Here is a 22,789-nt window from a genome sequence, read left to right as displayed (position 1 = left end):
ACAATACAGGTAGCCCCGCAAATACCCAACCCCACACCCGAGCAGTGGGAGGCCGTGCTGACTAGCTCGGACCCTCGTGACCAGCAACAACTGGTGCGGCGGGCCCGTTACACAGCAAGAGCCGCAGGAGCCCTGGACAGAGGGCACCTCCCAACACAAGCAGGAAGACGCCTGCTTGTTTTTTTTTTTCTCTTAATAAATGTTTTTCCTCCTCCTCCTGTTCTGTATGACGCTCACTAAGATATATCACGCTCCCACATTTGAACGATTGAGTGAAACTGTTCTCCAACTGCGTGACGAGAAGCCGATCATGAAAGAGAGAGAGAAAAAGATAAATTAAAGGCAGGGAGGTTAACCACAATGACCTGGCTGCAACCACTGAAACACGAAGCCGTCACGAAAGAGGATACTGTATTTGCCAGGCATCTCAAGACTGTCAATGGAAGACGGAGCTCTTCAATTTCAATTTCGCTTCTGATAGATAGATAGATAGATAGATAGATAGATAGATAGATAGATAGATAGATAGATAGATAGATAGATAGATAGATAGATAGATAGATAGATAGATAGATAGATAGATAGATATTGCCTTAAAGCCTCGTAGTGTCGGGGTAGCGAAAGGCCTGAAAGCAAACTCTTGCTGCCAAATTTCCTTCGCGGCTTCGAAGATATCTTTTGGCACCCTTCTCCACCTTTCTTCCAACTTAATCTTATCCCTACATCTGGTGCGTTTCTCAAATGAAAGCCTTAAGCCTCGATCCGACTTATCAAGCGCAGATAAAGACTGACAGCCTAGCAGACTCTCCGGCCTGTCCGCTTCGTTTGTTAACAAGCTCTTATCGCGTGACGCCTATATAACTGGGCACACAGCGTGGCGTGCGATTACCTACCTTCCACTAGAGATATCAATGCCGTATCGGTGGAGACAATGCATTGAATGTGCCAGATAATTCGCGTCCGTCTTCGAAACAGGTCTGCCGACGGCTATGCCATCGAAGTACACGATGCCGCCGGCACTGGTCTTTGCTCTTATGCTTGCCTGTGCCTCCACTGCCACGAAAGGTAGGCGCTGCCCTCAACCCGCGGTTTACACCAATGCCTTAATCGGTCACATCTTAGTAGCCTCACACAATTTAATTTGCACTTGTGATCACTGGTTGTTGCACTAACGCCTTATGCCTAATGTCGTAACGTGCTAGGGAAATTAGATCGACATGGAAACTACACAGGTCATGCGTACTATACAGGTAAATGCGTACCGCCTTGCAGGGTGCCGCGACGGTGACATTGGCACGACAACTGACACTTGTGGCACTCGCAGGTAGAGGCTATCACGTTTTAAAAGAGCTTGACGTTTTTAATGCGTTAGCCTTAGGAGTGTTTGAAGTGGAAAAAAGTGGAAGTGTGAGAAATGTGGGAGGCCGGTCACGTGGAAGAGGCATATTATATATATATATATATATATATATATATATATACAGGGAAATGCTTCAGGCTACCTTTCAAACGTTAAGAACTTGAGCGATGTTACAAGGTAAACAGACCAAGTGTGAGGATCTCAACTGTTTCGACCGGTTGCAACTGGTGAAATTCAACACCTGATCTGTGTACTAGGTAGCACCGCCCAAGTTCTCTCTCTTTCTCTCTCTACACACACACACATACACACACACATATATATATATATATATATATATATATATATATCATCATCATCAGCCTATATTTCATGTCCACTGCAGGACGAAGGCCTCTCCCTGCGATCTCCAATTACCCCTGTCTTGCGCTAGCGTATTCCAACTTGCGCCTGCGAATTTCTTAACCTCATCATCCCACCTGACTTTCTGCCGTCCTCGACTGCGCTTCCCTTCTCTTGGTATCCATTCTGTAACCCTAATGGTCCACCGGTTATCCATCCTACGCATTACATGGCCTGCCCAGCTCCATTTCTTCCGCTTAATGTCTGTAAATTTCTTTCTCGTGATCAGGGTCCCCTGTGAGTAATTGATCTAGATAAACGTACTCCTTTACAGACTCTAGAGGCTGACTGGCGATCCTGAATTCTTGTTTCTTTGCCAGGCTATTGAACATTATTTTTGTCTTCTGCATATTCATCTTCAACCCAATTCTTACACTTTCTCGATTAAGGTCCTCAATCATTTGTTGTAATTCGTCTCCACTGTTGCTGAATAGGACAATGTCATCTGCAAACCAAAGGTTGCTGAGATATTCGCCGTTGATCCTCACTCCTAAGCCTTCCCAGTCTAAGAGCTTGAATACTTCTTCTAAGCATGCAGTGAATAGCATTGGAGAGATTGTGTCTCCTTGCCTGACCCCTTTCTTGATAGGTAACTTTCTACTTTTCTTATGGAGAACCAAGGTAGCTGTGGAATCCTTGTAGATGTTTGCCAAGATATTCACGTATGCCTCCTGTACTCCTGGATTACGCAATGCCTCTATGACTGCTGGTATCTCTACTGAATCAAATGCCTTTTCATAATCTATGAAAGCCATGTAGAGAGGTTGATTGTACTCCGCAGATTTCTCGATTACCTGATTTATGACATTGATATGATCCATCGTAGAATATCCCTTCCTGAAGCCAGCCTGTTCTCTTGGTTGGCTGAAGTCAAGTGTTGCCCTGATTCTATTGGAAATTATCTTGGTGAATATTTTATACAATACTGAAAGCAAGCTAATGGGTCTATAATTCTTCAGTTCTTTAACGTCTCCCTTCTTATGGATTAGTATAATGTTGGCATTCTTCCAACTCTCTGGTACACATGAAGTTGTGAGGCATTGCGCGTATAAAGGGCCGCAAGCTTTTCAAGCATGATATCTCCTCCATCTTTGATTAAATCTACTGTTATTCCATCTTCTCCAGCAGCTTTTCCCCTGGTCATGGGATATATATATATATATATATATATATATATATATATCCGGACCTCCGGACCACCGTCAGTTGCACTTCGCTCCTCGACATAGGCTCGATCCTGAACAGCACTTGGCAATGTGGTTAACGTGGTTTAAGTTATTTATCTGGGACGTCAAAGAGGGTGACGTAATGCTAGCGCATTTTTCTCGCCTTTGAGAGCCCCAAAGCTCTCGTGACCTGCAGGACTTTTAATAAAGTTGATTTCCTTCCTTCCTTCCTTCTCGCCTTTACCACTGTCGCCACGGAACTTCTTCCTCTTTTGAATCGTAACAAGAGGTAGAGAATAAATGTGACTACCTGGGTGAAAAAGTTTCAACAAGCCGTGTCACGCATAGCTTGTTATCACAGACAGGTATGATTAGAAAGGAATAAATATCTCGGTGCAGAAAGAAAGACATATACCGTACTTTTCCGTACTTTGGTTAATACCCGAATGAATAGCGTTAAAGTGGTGTGTTAAGAATGATTTCCTAAGTTTCTTCTCGTAATGCGATTGTAAGCATGACTGAATTTGTGGCTTTATTCGTGTAAAAAGGCTGTCCACGCATATTAACATGCTTCGACTGTGGAATATTATGAATGCTTCTGGCATGCGCTCGGTGTATGACTTTTTAGGGAAAATATAATCGAACTGGTTTTTGTATAACAGCAAACAGGAGTCACTTCACGAATTTGGACGTTCACCTGATCTAGGCTAGTTTGCATAAAAATAATTTCAGGTGTGTGGAATCGCGGCCAGTACAAGCCGAAAAAAAAACAAATCAGGCGTCGAGATAACTGCTTGTGAGCACCATATAGGGGATTCACATAGCGTTAAAAAGGATTGTGCAGCTATCAATTGAAACCACGTAACAAGAGAAGGGATCCTAGCTTCCAGATGTAACACTTAATTTGCAACAAATTTAGGCAGCCCTAAACATTGTCGCGAGGCCTGCCTCTCCAGAAGAACAAGGGGGCGAATATGCAGGAGCTCCAGAGTACAGCACACAGCTAAACCCAATACCGGGCGAACATGATGCGGTATATTTACAATAGCGTTCTTCTTCGCATTCCAGATCGACTATTGCTCAGCCTACACAGCGAACCAACTGCACGAATGCCCTTTAATTTCTGCAATATAGTCACTGTGCGCCTTCCAAGAAAGCTAACCCTCACATATCACGCCAAAATACTTGACAGTCTGTACTTCTAGATCATAATAGAGAAAAATATACATGGGGTCCTTTAATGGAAATGCGAGCACCGAGCATTTGCAAACGTTGAGCCAGAGATGCATCGCATCAAGCCGTCCTTCTATAACAGACAAGTATGTCTGTAATGCTTGATAAAGCTTATGGATATTATTTGCCGAGGAGGAAAACGCTGTCATCAGCATACACGTAACTATGTACGTCGTCATGGCATGGGATGAAGCTCATTAGAATATTCAATAAGACAGGAGTAAGCACTCCGCCTTGTAGAACGCCTCTTCCCTACGCATACCTCGCCGAAAAAATGCCACTTTCGAAGAATAAAACTTTGTTCCTTAAAAATTCTGAATCCATGCTCGACGGTATTTCGGAAAGTTAACGTTCCGAAGCTAATTGAGCAATATCACATGCTCAAAACTATCATCTCTGTTTTAGATGTCTAAAGTCACTAATGTCGTATACTGCCATTGGCGCCGTGCCAACTGAATACGGCTTTCAAAGTCAAGATGACTTTGATTCGAAAAGAATTTGTTTCGGACTGAGGATTGATCGTCTATTCAGAAAATTTATCACACTAATCCTTATAACTATTTCAATGAATTTTACGAAATTTGAAGTTAACGCGATGGAGCTAGTATAAGTTGGGAAGAAAAGCAAGCGATTACCTCCATTATTATTTTATTTCTACGGGATACATAACTGCGGATTCTGCATTTATCGGCCGCGGAATCATTTTCTTGGTGCGGAGAAAGCTATGCAGTGCGTGTTTATTATTTTAATTCGTCAAAATGATAAATGCCGCACTCATCCTTTGCCTTCAACACTGTGCGTATAAAAGTACCTGCATAAAATTTATAACCCTTCCTGTTTCGAAGACATTGATTATGTAACAGTTTCTCCCAAGCTGCCTTCCTTCACCTGTAGTGACGCGAACAATCATCATTCCACCAATAAGAGTTCATTGTAATTGATTGTTCCACAAATTATCATCTTTCACGGGAATCTTTTAAAACAGAACAAATGATTGATGCATTCGATTTGAGACTTGCATCAGTCAGGGGAGCCAATGAGGATCGCAAGGAATTTTCAAGTTTACTGTAATTTATGAAAGTACGCACATTAGAAACTAGAGAGGTTACTGGACACATAATGTCAAAATTACCGGCATGTGGTCACTCTTTGTGGCATAATTAACAGTCGACCAGGCGGACAGGGAAAAGCTTGAGCTTGCAAAAGTCACGTCTAGCGCAGAAGCAGCCTGACCTCTGACGAAAGTAGGTAGTTCTGAATTGACACATGTAAGATTGTTGTCCTGGGACCATTCCCACAAGCGAGTGAGACTCGGATCTGTATTTAAACTCCCTGTGATATGATGGTAGTTATATTGCATCGCTAGTAAAATATCTTTTCCCCAAGTGTAAATTATAGTATCCAAAGGGTGCGTGTCGTGAACACCTGAAGGAAAATATGCATTGGCTATAAAGAATGTCCGACAGGCCGGAAGTCTACTGTCTAACACTAGCATTTCAAACTCGGTGGACAGGAGCTTCAGAGCTATCCTTGCCTCATGACAAATTCTGGTTGATATCAGCGTTAATAAACCACCAACTCTCGAAGATCGATCTAATCAGAATGAACGACAACTTTTGAAAGGAAAATTTACATCTGGAACAAGTCAAGTTTCTTGTAATAAGATTATATCAGAATTGATTTGAACGGTAAGACAACGTGAATCCGTATAAGGAGCAAATGTCTAACGACAGTTCCACAGCAATACTCCCAAGTATGCTATTTTGAGGATAGTATTGCAGTGGAAACAACCTTCTCCAATATGTTCTGCTTGAGAACTTTACTGGGTGGAGATTTTTTGGACTTAACTTGAGGGACATAAAAGCTCGGTTCAACGGGAATCCGCTGCGTTTTTGAGCGCGTGCATAGAGTTTAACTGCAGTGGAGACGTGCTAGTCTAGCGTATATTCTTGGCTAGGATTCGACGAAGACTCAGAGGTATAGTAGCTCCCTTGAGAGGGAAATGCGTCAACAGTTATTTAAATGTTTCACTTCTATATTAGGTGGCGGTTTAGAGGCGTCAGGAGTCAATACTGTTGTTCTCTGCAGAAGATCAGCAAGCTTGGTGCTGACCACTGGAGATATGAATTCAGAGAGGCTGACTACTAATCGCTCTATTGCGTTTACCATTGCTTTTTGCACTGCAGCGTCAACTGCCTGCGAAATAGTCGCGTCTGTGAAAGAAGGTTGACGTGCTGTAGCGCCAGCGTACCCGTGAGTCCTCTCCTTAACAATGACAATAGTTTATTTCCTAGAGCACCTCCTTTTGCTAATTATTGCTAACACCTGCGTTTCTTGCATGCGAGCTCGACAGTTTGAATAGTCAGCGGGATGCGATCAATCCCAAAGGCAACATTTCGCATATTAGGCCACACAATCACCGTTAGAGTGACTCTCACCGCATTCACAGAATCGTAAACCAGATTTACAACCACCAGCACTGTGGCCACTTCGCCAGCAATTCCGGCATTGTAGAGGATGTGGCAGCCAGCGGATCGACTCTGAACACTGAAGGCCACGCTTTAATTTCCGATGGACAATAAGTACCGGCATAAGTCGCAATCACTGACTACAGTGCGGACTCTTATTTCCCAGAACGCGATTGCAGCGGTAAACAGTTGCCACGCCCTGTCATAGAGGGCTTTCTCCAAGATCTCAGATGAACTTAGTTGCGAGTCAACGCCACGCACGATGCCTTTTGTGCATGCGAGATGTGTTGATATATACGCACTCACCGGGATGGATGCAAACGAGGGACACTTAAGCAGGTCCGCTACACATGCCATGGTCTGGTCACCTGCACACTATTCCACCTCGACCGCACTGCCGGACCTGAGCAGTGATGTCCAGCAGTGCGTTAGGAGTCACCGCATGTAGTCCTTGGATAGCCATAGGGTTGTTCAACGCCTTATAGGGGATTCATATAGCCTTAAAAATTATTGTACAGCTAACAATCGAAACCGCGTAACAAGAGAAATGGTCCTAGCTTCCAGGTGTAAAACTTCAATATCTACAAATTTAGGTAGCCCTAAACATTGTCGCAAGGCCTACCTCGCCAGAAGAACAAGGAGGCAAAGTTTATATGCAGGAGCTCCAGAGTAAAGCACACACCCAAATTCCAATACCGGGCGAACATACATGCGGTATAGTGATAACAGTGTTGTTCCTAGTATTCCTGATCGACTATTGCAAACCAACCGCACGAACACCCTTTGCTGCAATATAGTCAATGTGCGCCTTCCAAGACAGTGAATCGTCATATACTACGTCAAGATACTTGACAGCCTCTACTTGTAGGTGATATCTAGACAAGAGAGATGAATATATATAGGGTCCTTGAATGGGAACGCGAGCACACAGCATTTATTAACGTTGACGTAGAGATGCATCGCATCAAGCCATTTGTCTATAACAGGTATGTCTGTATTTGATAAATTTTTATATCATTTGCCGATGAGAAAAACGCTATGTCCTCAGCGTACACGTAAGTATGCACGTCATTATGATATGGGATGGAACTCATTAGAATAATAAATAAGACTGTAGAAAGTACTGACCCTTGTGGAACGCCTGTTGACTGCGCGTACCTAGCCGAAAAAAAATGCCGCTTTGGAAGCAACAAGTTCTCTCTTCCTTAAAAATAATGCAATCCATGCTTGAAGGTATTTTCGAAAGCTAATGTTCTGAAGCTGATTGAGCACTTGCTCCTCAATCACTTCCCACCTTGCACTTTTCCCCACGCTCTTCATTCCAACAGTACAGCGTGTTGTTTGCCCTCAACTTGTCAAAGACAAGCTTTACCTACATTCCTGTTCTTTTCCTCACTTGCCGAGTCCCGTAGTATTTTAAGCGAAGCTTCATAGGCTCACTTGTGTCGGGGTCGGTGTACGCGTACGCGGTATCATCATCAGCATGGGCTCGAGCGTCGTCGTCTTTTTCCGCACCTGGCTGGTTGGCGTCCCTCGGGTGGCGCTCGTGCTCGGCACGCGCTCGCACTACTGCTCCGACGTTCATCGTCGTCTTCTGCCACCGCTGGCGCCGTTGCTGCTCATCATTCCAGCGTTCACTTCTCTTCTGTCACTTCTGTTCTGCCTTACTTTGCATGCCTCAAATTTAGAGTAAAACTGCCAGGAGAAAGCTGTACGTAGGAAGCTCTACGAGAAGTTCGATTCAGCGACTTGCCTACCTATAATGTTATAATTTTGCCGCAGAAAAATAACACTTCATATATAATAGAAAAGCGTGAGTGTGGTCTGCCCTTAAGCTTCGCGTGGTTCGGGACTTGTTGAGTGTTCAAATCTAGTTGAAATTAGTGAGACCCGACGGCTACGACACCGATAACCAAGGTGGCCAAAGTTTAATTGCTACGCGGATGGCCGAGCGTGAGCAGACGATAGTTGGCTTCTTCCGCAAGTACGTAATTGTTATGAAAATTCGAAAGCAGATTTTCGCTTACTTCAGTCGGTTTCTTAAACTGCGTCAATAAATGTACGCAGTAACAGTATAGAAAGAAGCGCACTGATCCCAACACCCGTCTTGATTGATGTCAGCTATTGGCCAATAGCAGCTTCGTATGGGAATCTGCTATATTACGAAATAAAGCGTCTAGAAAAGAGAGAAGCAGACTTCTATTGAAATGAGACCGTTCGCAAAAAAAGTGACTTCGCACTCTACTTGCGAGCTCCACGCGGCGCGCACAACTGTAAAATTTGTCTGAGATGTTCACAGTATAACGTATGCTATCCGCAGACAGTATTTTTAAACTAGCCCGCGGGGTGGTTCAGGACCCCTTTAATATCTGGCCTGAGCATCTTGCAGCAAATTTCTATCCTTACAGAAGCGCTAAGTACTAGACAATTTTCTAGGATATTGTAGACCAAGTGGGTTTGCGTGCTAGAAAAGCTTTATTACTTGTGTTCTATGAACCATGCTGCATTTCAACCTCACAATCTGAGACTTAAGTGTACTTTCAGCCGTCATCTTCCTTTCTTATGTATTTATAATAGTTAAGTAAAAGCTCACTACAGATGACTAGTATAAATTCACTGTTTATTCCTCATTCACACGGACCCTCGGCCAACGTGAAACGTTGAAGTAAATGATTTCCGCCATACTATAGCATATATTAAGGTGTTCCGAGACGCCAACGTTACCTAAAAATTTACTGAAATGCTTTACCGACAATTACAGCGACATTGCAGCAAAAGTTTGCGGGAATTTACCAACTTTTTTATTTTGTCTCACATTAGCGACACGCTTCAAAAAATTATGGCAACATTGGCTGTCAGGTTTCAGAATGGCTCTAGTGTACTTTCGCTAGCTCGTGCTATCGATTGCGGGAGACTGACGCGTCGCATCGCGAGAGTGCTTTCCGAGGTAATCTGATGAATTGTATTAGCCTACTGTTCATCACGGCATAAGATGTCGGAGGGTGAATACTAAGTGGGTCCTGCAGGATACTTTTAAAGAAAGTAAACGTCATATTTATTGACGCTGCAGTCATCCTCAGTAATGCCGCAAAAATGGCTCAGAGCATATCCATTACAAATATAAATTATATAAATGCCCATTGTTTCAAGCGAACATGGGCACGAAGCCTCCACCCTGGCACGACCTTATTTATATAGTTCGCAAACATCAGCAGCTATAGTGGAATCTCGTTGATACGCTTCTGCATAATACGTTTTTCGGGATAATACGTTTTTGTAAGATTTTTTTCTTGCATACAATTATTTCCTGATAATATGATTCTCGAATCATACGTTTGATTTTCCGATTCCGGTGAAGATCGTGTCACCCAGATTCCACTGTACTTCCTTAGTCGAAGATGTGCTCCAGCGACTAACTGGCTTTGTTCCTGCCGTGGGTAGGCTCCAGCTTGCAGTATTAATCGCACGACGTATTCGCTGTTTTCTCAGGGCGATGAACTTTACCTGAGAATGAATCTTTGCGCACATGCAGCGGCCGCCACCTGCGACCTGGCTAAGGTTCATGCCTGCTACGAGGACATCATGGACAGCGTACCCCTGTTCTTCGCCTCCCGTGCACAACATGGGGACGCGGCGGTCACATTCTGCAGGTGAATGGCCCGCAAATACTTGCGGCTTGTTCCGAGAAATCACGAGGAAACGTGTGTTAGATTCGTACAACAGTTGTGGCTAACACTACGATGGTTATGCTCGTGTCTGCACGGCTAACGATTCCTCGAAGGTTACTATTTATGCATAGTTTCCGTTCCCCGGAGTACACCTCGCTGTCAACATAGAAAATATAATAAAGCGAACAGAAATGTCTGCATAAATTGGCGTGGAATGACAACAGACCGTTCTCTTCCCTCCTATTTTTGCGAATTCATCTTATTGCTTACCTTTAGTGAAACTGTACACCCAATTATTTATTTGATAACCGAATTCTTCTATAATAGTGTATAATATTATAACAAAAACAGCTTCTTACGCGCTGTGTCAGTAGAAGCTCAAGCATCATAACAGACGACACATCGACTGCCTTCAAGGCATTTTTTTTGCCAAAGATGTCAGTCCGAAGCCTTCACTTCTCGGTATTTCCATGCAAGCAATGACATCGCAGTGCCATCTTCCGCTTTATATAATTGTAATAATCTGTGCCGACAACCGTCGCGGGATCGAATCCCGGCCACGGCGGCCGCATTTCGATGGGGGCGAAATGCGAAAACACCCGTGTGCTTAGATTTACGGGCACGTTAAAGAACCCCAGGTGGTCTAAATTTCCGGAGTCCCCCACTACGGCGTGCCTCATAATCAGAACTGGTTTTGGCACGTAAAACCCCATAATTTAATTAAAATTTTTAACAACCGCTTCCAAAACGGGACGCGCGCGCTCGTCTCACATTCGTCCTTATCAAGTGCAGCCACTACTGGGAGTACTCGTCGTGTTCAGGCAAAGCGGAGACGAAGGCCTGCCGAGGAGAGGAACTGGTCGATCGGATGGAGCGCTTCTACCGAGAAGTGAGCGCCGAGCTCTGCGGGGACTCGCAACATCGGTTGCTCAAGAGTAAGCAGATGCACCCCTTTGATCCGTCGAACCTCGAATGCCCGATTCTAGTAGTGACATGCATTTATTTGTTTCACCTACAACATTTCGTCTACTCTGTGAATTCGCTCGAACTGACTTGTGGTGCATTGCAGTGGTCGTATTCGAGCGCCCCAGGGCGCTCTTGCGGCACGCGTTACATTCGGCTGGTCGGTCGCTGTGAGTTCTCGGTACGCATTCGGCTGGTTCTTTTAGAGCGCCCTCCTCCAGTTCAGAACGCTTGAAGGAGCGATCACCTTTAACCTGGGAGCGCGGCCGAGATCTGGTGACCGAGATCTGATCACGTGCTCCCTGCAGCATCCATTAGCATGGCGTCTGCCGCAGCGGCATGCGCAGGTGTCGCCTGTACGCCTTGTTTGTCTACGCAAAAAATAGCGCTGACATGCTTTCTGTTCCAGCAACCGATGATTGCTCTGGCGAGCGGTTACACGTTCGGCTGGGTCACGCTTTCGCTGGCTCCGATCGAGAGCTCCGCGTTGTTGCAATCCGAGTCAGATCGAGCGTGGCAGAGAGCAGCCGAATGCACCATTAGTTACCAGCGTCCGCTCCCGACTAAATGTGTAGAGACACCAGTCCTCCTTAATTAGCGCTCCAGTGACTGCGGCACGATTTCTTCGGGACGAAGCACCCGTTTCCACTGAGTCTGAAAAACTAGAAGTTTTGAAAGTCAATTTGGCAGCACGTTGTAAGAAACGGTGATTCTGAATTTGGTGACGTGAAAGCTGCTCCTTAGGTCACTCTTACACCGAAACTCTCTTCCGCGCATTATAATCAAGTGCGAAGCCAAATTTCTAGATGCATAAAAAAAAGTCTGGAGTTTAGCCGCTCACAATGAGCAGGGTTGAAGCGCGAAAAGAAGATGGTGACGACCAGGATAGGCACGGACAGACGCTAACTTTCACTGAATTCTATCGAACTCTATTCCTCGATTATGTGCATGGAAATGGCAGCAAAAACCACTCAAACTGGCAACCATCGCGCAACGCACAGCTCGGCATTACTCCACAATGCCTGAAGGTTCCACAGCCAGGAAGGCCAATTTGTTTTTGTTTTTTTTTCCTTTTCTTTTTTCAAGCAGATGGACTGATACCATACAGTGACACAGATCACGGGCGCTTTAAATTCTTCCTGATAATGGGTAATCTATTTATTAGAGTGGCTTAATGGGTGTCAAGGAACGGGAAACACATCCAAGGGCGATCGAGGCTTAAATGGTTGGATATAAGAGTATGTAGTTTCCAGCCATGATGGATATAGCTGATACAGGAAAAAATGTGAAGAGAGGGAGAAAGCTTTTTAATCAAATAAAGAGCACTCTGCCAGCGCGTATGTGGTCGCCTACCTGCTACGCCACGTAGAGGATCGGGAACAGAAAGTTCTTAGGTGGAGGACGACGGCGGAACAGAAAGAAAAGGCAAGAAAATGTACGATCATGGGGCTCTTTATAACGTAAAGCTATTTCAAATTTTTCTATTCCAATTCTGCAATCAGCCCACCACGATTGGTCAAAACATTTCGGGCCACTCCCAACTTCGTCTGTCTGTCACGCGACGTCACGAAAACCGCGATAGCTCCCCATCTGATATAACGTGTACAGACTGATTATGCATGATTAAACTGCCCAAGAGAAAAATAATTATAGGATCCTGATTCGACGCCTTTTCAGCATTAGCCCTCTGCTATTTGCCCAATGTTTTCGGGGTGCGCCCACTTCGCCTGTCTGTCACGCGACCTCACAAAACCGCGAAAACTCACCGCGTCAAAGTGACGTGTACGCGAAAAAAATCTACTTTTCTGAACAGCCAGAGACTGCCCCGTTCCAAAAGGAATAGAAGATGGCTGCCCGCCGATGGCTCAGGCCCTCGCTACTCGCACCTGCCGGTGAGCACGTATTTATTTGCGCATTATAAACTTTTTGCGTGGCAGTGAAACAGTATCGATCCCTTTCGGCCCGTATACGACATCGCTCGGTCAACTCTTCCTTGCTGAGGATCCGTTTTAGGGGCATTCTTATCCTTCCGTTGCACGCCGCCGCGATTTTCGACCAGCCACCGCAAGCTACGTAAGGCGAAGCGGGCCAATCGGAGAAGACGGCACCACCCACTTCATGCGGTTATCTATTTTCACTGTGCTGGCTCGGCCCCATCGAAACCTTCTCTACTAGAGCGTGCTCCTCGCCTCTTGTCAGCCAATTAGATAACAAACACCTCTCAGTGCAGGCAATGTTATTCGTTTTGAAAGAGAACAAAGGTGACCACCTATAAACGAGGAGAGTGTTCGGTAGGGTTGCTCAGACGACGCTGCCGGTCACCGCCCGATGCTTGCGTCGGTGGTTACGTAAATTTGACGTCAGGATATTGCAATAAAAACAGTTTGGAATAGCTTTACGTTATATCGCCCATGGTGTGTACATGTGAGACGAAGCTGATGGTGCTGAATGTAAATAGGTTAGAGCTTGTCAGCTAAACAAATGTGAAGCAACTGTTGCATAACAAAGGAAGGAACTTCTATTGGATCATTTTAGGATGCAAGCGTTAGAGTCACTTTAGTGGGCTTGCTAAGACAGAATCCGGCAGCCCGAACTCATTGCGCTCGCAACGTTCAATGTATTCGTGAGCGATAATTGGTTTGTGATTTCAAGAATGCGAGCTAGCAATCCTGATAATGCAGTCAAGAATTCTTAACTACTTAACTTTTTTTTGCTAATGTTCTTCCGGCCTGATCGTAACGAAACAGTTTCTGAGATTACTGGACGTATTTCTTTTTTTTTCTTCACCGCTATATAGGGCGTGCAAATAATTGACATACCTGCCCGTTGCAAAATGGTAGGCTGCCCCTTAGATCATCATCGTCACTCGAAGCCCTTCTTAAGGCAAAAAAAAAAAGAACTCCATGTATTGGAAGCAACCACACGGTTCCAAAACCATCGGCCCCTTTGTCGCCAGCTCTTTAATCGTGTTGAAACGCAGTATTGCCCTGCCTTATGTATATCCTGCTCCCACTGAGGCGAGCAAAATACAGAGTCTCAGATTAACCGTCTGCCTTGCGCCGAATTTCCCGACACCCTTCTACAAAGATTCAAAAAGCAGTTGCATGTTTGACCGCATAAGGAATATAGGCGTGAAAGGACGAGGTGAAGAACACTCATGTCCAAGTCCCTGTGTCACACAGATCATAGCAGGCGGCATCGAATGTCGGCGCTTAGGTGCAGTTGTCAGTGTCAAACTGACGACTAGAGTGTTTCATGTGCGGGAACTCTAGCTAGCCGCGACAAGCATAGAACTGTTTTGGGGAAAATAAGAAAAAAGGGTCATAAGCAAATATCTGTTTAGGTGCGGTAAAGACTACGTCGAAAAAAAAACGGAATGTCATAATATCACGGATTTTGCGCGGACAGTTTTCTCCAAAAAACGATAGGCAGCATTTATGGATTTACATTCCAGCTCAGGCTGATGCTTGCGAACATTAATCAGATTTGTCTAGTGAGGAAGTATTGCGGTCAGCACACCCGTGAGAAGAGGGTCGCGAATGCTGCATTCTTTGAAGCAGCGCGGATAACGACGAACATAAAAAAGGAACGACACAGGACGGAAGCTCGTCCTGTGTCCTTCATTTTATTATTGCCGTCGTTATCCGCGTTGCTTCAAAGAATGCATCAATTCCCACTCGCCCGGCTTTCCACCGTACTGCGACGCGTATGCTATCTGCAAGACGTTCGTGGCATATGTCAGCACGTCGTCAGCCCCCCGTCATAAAAAAGATATAATATATCTATAGATGAATTAGCACCCGCGAATCGTTAGTCACTGTTACCTTCGTTTGTTTTTATTGCACCTTGCATTCTAGTCAAGTCACGAACCAACCAGCCCGGAAATACGGACGTCTGTTGCACTTTTATATTATTTTTTACTCACAAGTGAGATTTTTCTTTGATCATGTTGTTTACGTTAAATTTTACTGACCATTTTCTCTTCGGCGCCTTCTTTTCCAAATTGTGAGCACTATGCAACCTAGACTTTACGTACGATTTCGTTTGCTTAGAAGGAATGAAGGAAAACATTTATTTGGTCCTGCAAGTTGTGAGTATCCTCACAAAGTGGGCTGCTCCCACGTTGGGACCGGCATGCAGAGCCTTTTAGCCGAGTCGTGTGCTTGCTGGACGGCCCATAGTAGCTCAGAATTGTTGGGATTTTTAGTAATGCTTTTTGGGTGCTTTTCATCCCTCATTTTGTTGTGCATATAGATTTTTGTATTTGTCATATAATAATATATTTCGATTTCTTCAACCAAACGACTGTTAATATAGTTCAGCGTCATTCCATTCCTCCTGACATTGTTCTTGTATATGGTGCTGTGTTTAAACTACAAAGACGTTCAGTGTGTTAAGTCAAAGCGTATCAAAAATAATGATGGCTGCGTTAGCCGAGCAAAGCAAATTTATGCAACTTATGAAAATGTATTGAGCAAAGTTATGCGGAGCTCATATATCCGGCGCTTAATGTCCCGAGAAATAGATACACTAGCATTCTATTGTTTTTTCGTCTTCGAGATGGTCCTGAACTACGTTTTGTTTGTTTGTCTTCGAAATTAGTCTTGTGCCAATGTTCTCCGGGCCACATATAGAGTTCGCGTGGGTACATGCATCCTGTACAGTTTCTAGGATGTTAGCGTCTAGAAGAAGAATTACGGTGGGCACGGGTTCCGTGAGTATACGTCGGCAACCTGCGCGTTTGCAGGTTTCGAGGTGGTCGGTGACTGCAGCCCGTTGGACGTAATCAGGCAGTGCGCGACACAACCGCTTGACGTGTTCTTCAGAAACGGGAGCACAGCCACTGCTTGCAGGTGAGACGCACGCTGTCTTCAGTCTGCGACAGCACCAGCCTAAGTTCTTCCAATGGAGACAGTGCAAACCTATAACCACGTGACAACCCTTTCATCGCAGTCCATTGCTGTACTGAAGGTAATCAATTAGAAATCAAGACCACTTTTTTCTCACGTGGGTACCGCTTGAGTCTGTCCTTATCCCTTGACGCCTTGCCACATTATTTAGCCACAACTTCGGTAATCATCAGTACGGCGCTGATTTTTGATCACATTTGAGGAATATTTACGGACACTTATTTTCCCTCATAAAATGTAGTGTTTATTGGCACTTCGAAAATTGTCCGCTTTCCTTTAATTAGCAACCGTTTCGCCTGAGAAAAATTGTTCAGGTTGTGGGAGACGCAGCAGTTCACTGCGTGCAGCACCGCCAGACGACGTCGGTTGCGAAAGTTTGCCCTACGTTCAAGCAAGCCTGAGCAACTAGTCTGAGTGGTCACACCAACCTAGACACCGCCATTCGATATATTGATACATCATAGAAAAAGCCCCATACTTAGTCTCTCTTAGGTCCCTTAATTTACTGCGAACAGCAATCTCGTAATCTTCAGAGGAATCCCGTGGTAGTTCCTCCTAATCTTTGAGAGAACCCCCCGCCTCACCTGAAAGCCTTCTGAAAACGCCAAGACAATGCGAGATCTTATCGTGTCTTATTACCACGCCCCACCATGCCAACTCCGCTAAGGGAATCGCAGATCCGCGCGCCCTTGTCAGCATACATAGGTTGACAGAGGTGGCTAGATAACGTTGTGTGGCTATGAGCGAGCACTGCAACACCGATAAGCTTAAGAACTGAACTGTGCAATTTACCTGGTGTGAGTGCGCCTTCCGTTAATTTTGGACTCTCGCAACTGCGGCGTGCCTGTTAATTAGACCTTAAGGGGCTGTTTGTAATCATCCTTTACTTTAAGGTATGTTCACTCATTCTAACGAGTTATCTAAAGGTTGTGTGAAAGCGAGTTTATTATTTACCATAACAAATCGTCGGCCGTTCCACTCCGTGAAGTTGGATGATAAGCGAAGCTTGTCATCCCTTTGTATACCAAAGCGACCCCTTTGCCATCAACATTATGTTTACTGGAATGTGACCTTGTTATTAACGAGATGTGCATTGTGTGGATACTGGTGACATCAATGAAGATAAGTTGGCAGTGAAACACATGTTCATTCAACATCGGAAACTTCACCGGTCACTTTTTAACAGCGGAGCTGTTTAAAATTGAGCTCCAGCCGTGCTCGGCTGGAGCTCAAGGTTATGGGTATAATGCCCACGAAGTGGAGAGGTGGAATGCTAGGTGAGACGAAAAGTGAGGCAACAGCTATGCAACGCGTGGCGAGGGAGAGTAGAGAGGAGAAGAATAGAGCGGAGCATGTGCGTGGGCGTGGCCTGGAGAAGAGAGGAGGACAGAGCGAGACCTAGTGAAGCAACAGCTGTGCAACGTGTGGCGAGGAGGAGAGTGATGCATGTCGTAAGGGAGTAGGTAGAGCTTAAGGTAGAGAGGAGGACAGCTGTGTGAGAGCGCACGAAGCGGCGAAGTGTGCACCGGCGGCGCCAGTGTCTGGTCTACTGTAACTATGGGCAGACCGAAGGAGATGCTTTCTCCTGAATAAGAGGCCGAGCGAAAGCGAAAGAAGCGGGAGGCCAATCGTGAGACCATGAAGCGTCGCCGAGAAGATCCTTACTATAGAGAGATGACTGCCGAAGCTAAGAGGCAGAAGAGGGTTTACAATCTCGAGACGCGATCTAGGCGAATTGCTGTGGAACGGCAATGTGACGCTACCCATCGCGAAGAGAAGGGAGCGTACTGACGAGATTGCTGACGATTACTGGAACGACAGAGAATGCTTTGAGATGCCAAACACTGATGACGATCACGTTGAGTCTACTGTGCTTGGAGGGGATGACATGTGTGAAGTGTATCGGGGCGATGTGGGACGAAAAGAATGGTATGGCGAAGAAGATGGCATTTGCCCACGTGGAGAGGAGGAGGATAAAGAATCAACATGGGAAGATGAGTGTGAAAAGGTTGACGAAGAAGAGGGAGATAAAATGCGTGACTAAGCAATGTTGACTGATGAAATAAAATAGAGATGCATTAACTAAGCCACGTGTGTGTGTGCATTACAAACAAAGAAAATTACGCGCAGCTTCGGCAAAGCGGTGCGAAGCCCGAAGGAACAGCGAGCGCCATACCCACTACGCTATACACCCACGCTTCCAGAGCTCCGCTGTTTCATCAGATTTTGCAAGCGTGGAACTGCCTTTAATTTTTTGCAAGTGAGCAGAGTAGCCTTGTGATCTCTCTGGTATACTGCAAGGGGTTCGGTCATCTCTGTCACACATGTCGTTTGCAAATGTCAAATCTGCACATGGACGTCTTATAGTTGTGGGTACGTTCACCTGAGTGCAACACCGAAGAGAGAAGCGTTCAAACATGAATGTATTCTGCCACTGTCTTTGCTTTGCTGGCAGTGAAACACATGTTTATTGAAGATCGGAAACTTCATCGGACATTTTTTGGAAGTGAGCAGAGTAGCCTTCAAAATTAAATCTGTCTGTCACGCAAGACAATGAATGATTCATGCCCCCTTAAGCAATGTTTCATACCTCCGTAAACGCGGCCGCCCCATTAGCCACTTGTGGAAGAAGACGACGACGCTCGAGCCATTAATAATGATGATAGTTTCTGCGAACAGACACGGACGTTCAGGCTAGATATAGACAAGCTTGGCTTGTAAAAATGAACTTGCGCAGTGCGCACTATAGCAGTTGCTTAGCCAGGGGGTGGCACACCGGCCGCGTGCCCCAATTTCTGTGTTAGTATGCGGCCTGTGTCTTGTTCGAACTGTGCAGCGCAACCTCCCTATTGAGTTTCTAGTATCGTTGGGGAGTTAAGGCCCATCAATTACGGCTCGAGCATGATCCAGGAGAGTATGCCTTTTGCAGCGCCTTAAAGGGAGAACTGGTGCGGTGCCTCTCGGAGCCTGCCAGTGTGTGCGGCCGTCCAGTAGAGCGGGCCGGGCTTGCCACTCGCTCAATCGCCGCCTTCCTGCGTTGGTACGGGTGCCGGGACGCAGCCGAGGCGCAGCCCACAACGAGTCCTAGTGAGTACGCTGGCGATGTGCTTGTTAATGCGTTCGCATTCTTGTAGTACCTCACGCACCCGCCGTGGTTGCTCAGTGGTTATGGTGTTGGGCTGCTAAGCACGAGGTCGCGGGATCAAATCCCGGTCACGGCCGCCGCATTTCGATGGGGGCGAAATGCGAAAAACACCCATACACTACGTGAAAGAACCCCAGTTGGTCCAAATTATTCCGGAGTCCCCCACTACGGCGTGCCTCATAATCAAATCGTTGTTTTGGCACGTAAAACCCCATAATTTTTACCGTACTTCAGGCATTTTCTGGGGCGGGCTATATATGTTTGTATGTATCAATGTACGTTTGTGTCTAACCGTTTTCCCGCCTTACCGGGTCACTGGGTAGTCCGTTATCGAATGGGCAGCGTATCGAGCTGCAGCGCTGAGGGCACAGGATTAGAAACCAACCATCGGACCAACTTAGATCACTGAGTATGTGGCAATGTGCACACACGAGCCGCTCTTCAAAGAACCTCTTTCACGCAGACTTGGGTCACTGTAGATGCAGGTTTGGGTCGGTACCACGGTTCGGAGAAACTGTTTAAGGCCGACATGGAGTACTGCGTACGTGCCATTCTGTCTGTGCTGGTCTTCAATGAACCTCTTTGATGCCAACTTATGTAGACAGGTATGTACCACTGTCAATGTCCTGCTCTATAGGGACGAAAAGCTTCCTTAAATTTATCCGATGCTCGGCGGAATCGAACGCACTTCACAAGGGTTCCTCAAGGACAGCAACCCGACGCATTTGCAGACTGCAGCGCGCTACAAATGCGCTGAGTATGTGCCGCTTTTCAATGAACGCCGTTCTCGCCGCCGCTTTAGCGAGTGCCATGAATGCACTGGGTATGTGCCGTTCTTCACTTCTCGCTGACTACTCGTCCCTAAAACTTTTAACTATAAAACCGTGTGTAGGTCTACCTAACATGCTCGAATTATCGCCTAGGTTGTCCGTATTTTGTTTCATGTCTGTATTGTTGATAAGTTTTGTTAATTTTACTAAATCTTTCTGTCCTTACGTTGCAATATCATTGCAGTAGTGCCCCTTGCCCAATGCCTGAAATAGAGGTCAGTAAGTTGCATTGAATAAATAAATGCTTAATTTATATAACCTCATTCATTTGCCATCATCTCCGATTTTCATGAGGGCATTCCGTCTTAATGTGATTTTTCGTACTCGACCATACTGATCCCTCTACAGCTATTCGTCCTCGACATCATTCTTTGTGGTGCCTTGGCACATTTTACTTCAGGTCATCATTGTCTCCTGCGCCCTCCAACTTCACTATTCGCAGCCTTCGTCTCGACTTAACTTTGTTATACTTTTAACTACTTGAGTTGCTATTGAAGAAGAAGAAATAAACTTTATTTAACGAGCCGGCACTTTGCTTTTAGTGGCCTCAGGTGTCGGCTCGAAGTCCTTGGACTCGGGCGGCTTGAAGACAGTTTTTAGAAAGAAAAATAAAGTACATGACTTTTTTGGCATGAAGGGACATTCGAGTATGCGCATTAAAAAAACATTTTTTTGTTTCATGGCATAAATAAGTGCTTAATTTATATAACCAATGCCAATGCGATTGTGCATATACCGCGACTCAATCCATAGAAATGAAACACTCTGTCCTTGCTGCTCAAAAATCTGTTCTTATAGCATGGAGCTAAGCACGAAACATCCTACCTTAGTAATTCCTTTTTAAATCCTGTCTAAATCCGCCGCATGTGCTCGCAGGGCCGGTGGATCCGTTCCTGGAGGAGTGTCCCTTCCAACTACACGAAATGTGCATGGCGCAGAGCATGGACGTGGCGAGGGCCCTGCTCCTATTTTACGGGCAGCCCCACCGGAAACTGAGCAAATTCTACGAAGAGCTGTGCGGGTGAGTGGTGCCCATTTTATAGCAAACATTGAACACGACAGTCAAAGCGCTAATTTTATCAAGCAATTATCAAGATGTCAATTCAACAGGTCCCTGCGATCGTTTATAGACTGTTTTATGGGCGAGGAGGAACGTTGCCTCGAACCAGCGCTCCGTGCCGCTCTCACATTGGTATGTGCGGATTGCCGTATTTCCTAGCGGCAGTTTGGAACTGAACCGGAGTTATTGCAAATTAGTGCGATCATAACATGTTTCGTCTGTGATTGCTGCGCTTTCAGATGACTCAAGGTCAACGGACTACCACTGTGCTGCATTCAGCTGCAAAAAAAAAATCGCAGTTTTGCCCGAAAGACGAAGCATCGATTGCGATAGCACATGAGTAGACAGCCATACAAAGTGATGATAGTAGTTTTATCTACCATATAAACTTCTAAACATTCGCTTACTACCTAAATTAATGGTCTCCACGCGTAAAGTCAAACATGAACACATCACACTCGATGACCGTGGACACTCGCCGTGAACACGCTGGCGTGAGGAAGAGCGGCAGCAGCAGCGAGCGAAGTGACATTCAAGACCTTCATCTATCGCTTCAACGCAAACAAAGCGGCGAGAACACAGCACACGCAAAGCTACGAGCCGTCGACCCGCCTTGACTGTGCCCCCAAAGCAGATCGCCTTCAAGGTGCGCAGTTTCGGTCAAAGTACAACGCCCACCCGCTTTGCCTCCGCTCCTCCCTCCCCCGCCCTGCCATGCGCACGACGGAAGACAGCGCGCTTCCTCCCCGCTTTCGTCCCTAGCGCGCACGAGATTGAGCCGCGATGGCCGGCTCACCCTCGCGCGCTTTCACTCGCACATACAACTTATAGCCGTATACGGCGCGCGGCGACGGTGTTGTCACCCTTGGACTTTATACGGAACATCATGGCGACGACGACGGCAAAAATGCGCCTGAAGAGTCCATATACTTGCTATCGCAATAACTTTCGGAAGCGAACGTTAAGTCCATCTTCAACCGCGGCGACTTCGTGGGCTCCGCCGCTGCGGTTGCAGACAAATGTCCGCTTTGGATTGCCAGCATAAACATAAAGAACTTGAGGCAATCAGCTTCGTCGCGTGTGTTATTTTCAGATTATTTTGCTTCGAGTGAGAACACTGCGACGAATTCGGCACCCATGATAAAACGGGAGATAGAAATGAAAGGTGCGTATTCCAGTCGGTCAACTTTTTTCGTGCACGCACAATAAAGTTATTCTGTTTAAATGTGTTCTAAAATTATAATGGTTGGCAACCAAGGTTCTGGTGTAAGTTGACCGAGCAAGTATTATGAAAACAGTACGTGCCGACTAAGAAAATAATGTGTCGTCTTTTTCTTTCTGTAACCAAAGCCATGCCGACCGTGTGCCGACCGCCCATATAGTTCACATGGACTCTCCCGTGCTTCCGAATCTCGCCGACAAGCTGTCGGCTAACGCCACGTATCATGCGCCTGTATTACTTCAGAAAATAAAGTTGCTGTTCCAAAGAGTATTTGTTTGCTCTTAAGCTCTCTCAAATCGGCGAGGTGCCCTTGCACAGGCATCGCTCGAGACACAAGAGTGTGCATACGCTGTCAAATCGTC

At 45.8% G+C, this 22,789-nt stretch overlaps 1 protein-coding gene across 1 annotated transcript in view; it reads left to right on the top strand.

Annotated features, from left to right (window-relative positions):
- The first annotated feature begins 884 nt into the window (after nucleotides 1-884).
- LOC119441588 (uncharacterized) overlaps nucleotides 885-22,789 on the top strand; it is a 39,782-nt gene continuing 17,877 nt past the window's right edge. The window contains exons 1-6 of the mRNA XM_037706197.2: nucleotides 885-1,065; nucleotides 10,162-10,279; nucleotides 11,090-11,232; nucleotides 16,008-16,113; nucleotides 19,100-19,257; nucleotides 21,022-21,166. Coding sequence (XP_037562125.1) covers nucleotides 990-1,065; nucleotides 10,162-10,279; nucleotides 11,090-11,232; nucleotides 16,008-16,113; nucleotides 19,100-19,257; nucleotides 21,022-21,166 — 746 coding nt within the window. The 5' untranslated portion in view covers nucleotides 885-989. The remainder of the gene's footprint in view (nucleotides 1,066-10,161; nucleotides 10,280-11,089; nucleotides 11,233-16,007; nucleotides 16,114-19,099; nucleotides 19,258-21,021; nucleotides 21,167-22,789) is intronic.

The sequence above is a fragment of the Dermacentor silvarum genome, chromosome 2, assembly GCF_013339745.2.
Source record: "Dermacentor silvarum isolate Dsil-2018 chromosome 2, BIME_Dsil_1.4, whole genome shotgun sequence".
Lineage (NCBI taxonomy): Eukaryota > Metazoa > Arthropoda > Arachnida > Ixodida > Ixodidae > Dermacentor > Dermacentor silvarum.
Note: the sequence above shows the minus strand (reverse complement) of the source record. Positions and strands in the feature narration are given on the sequence as shown.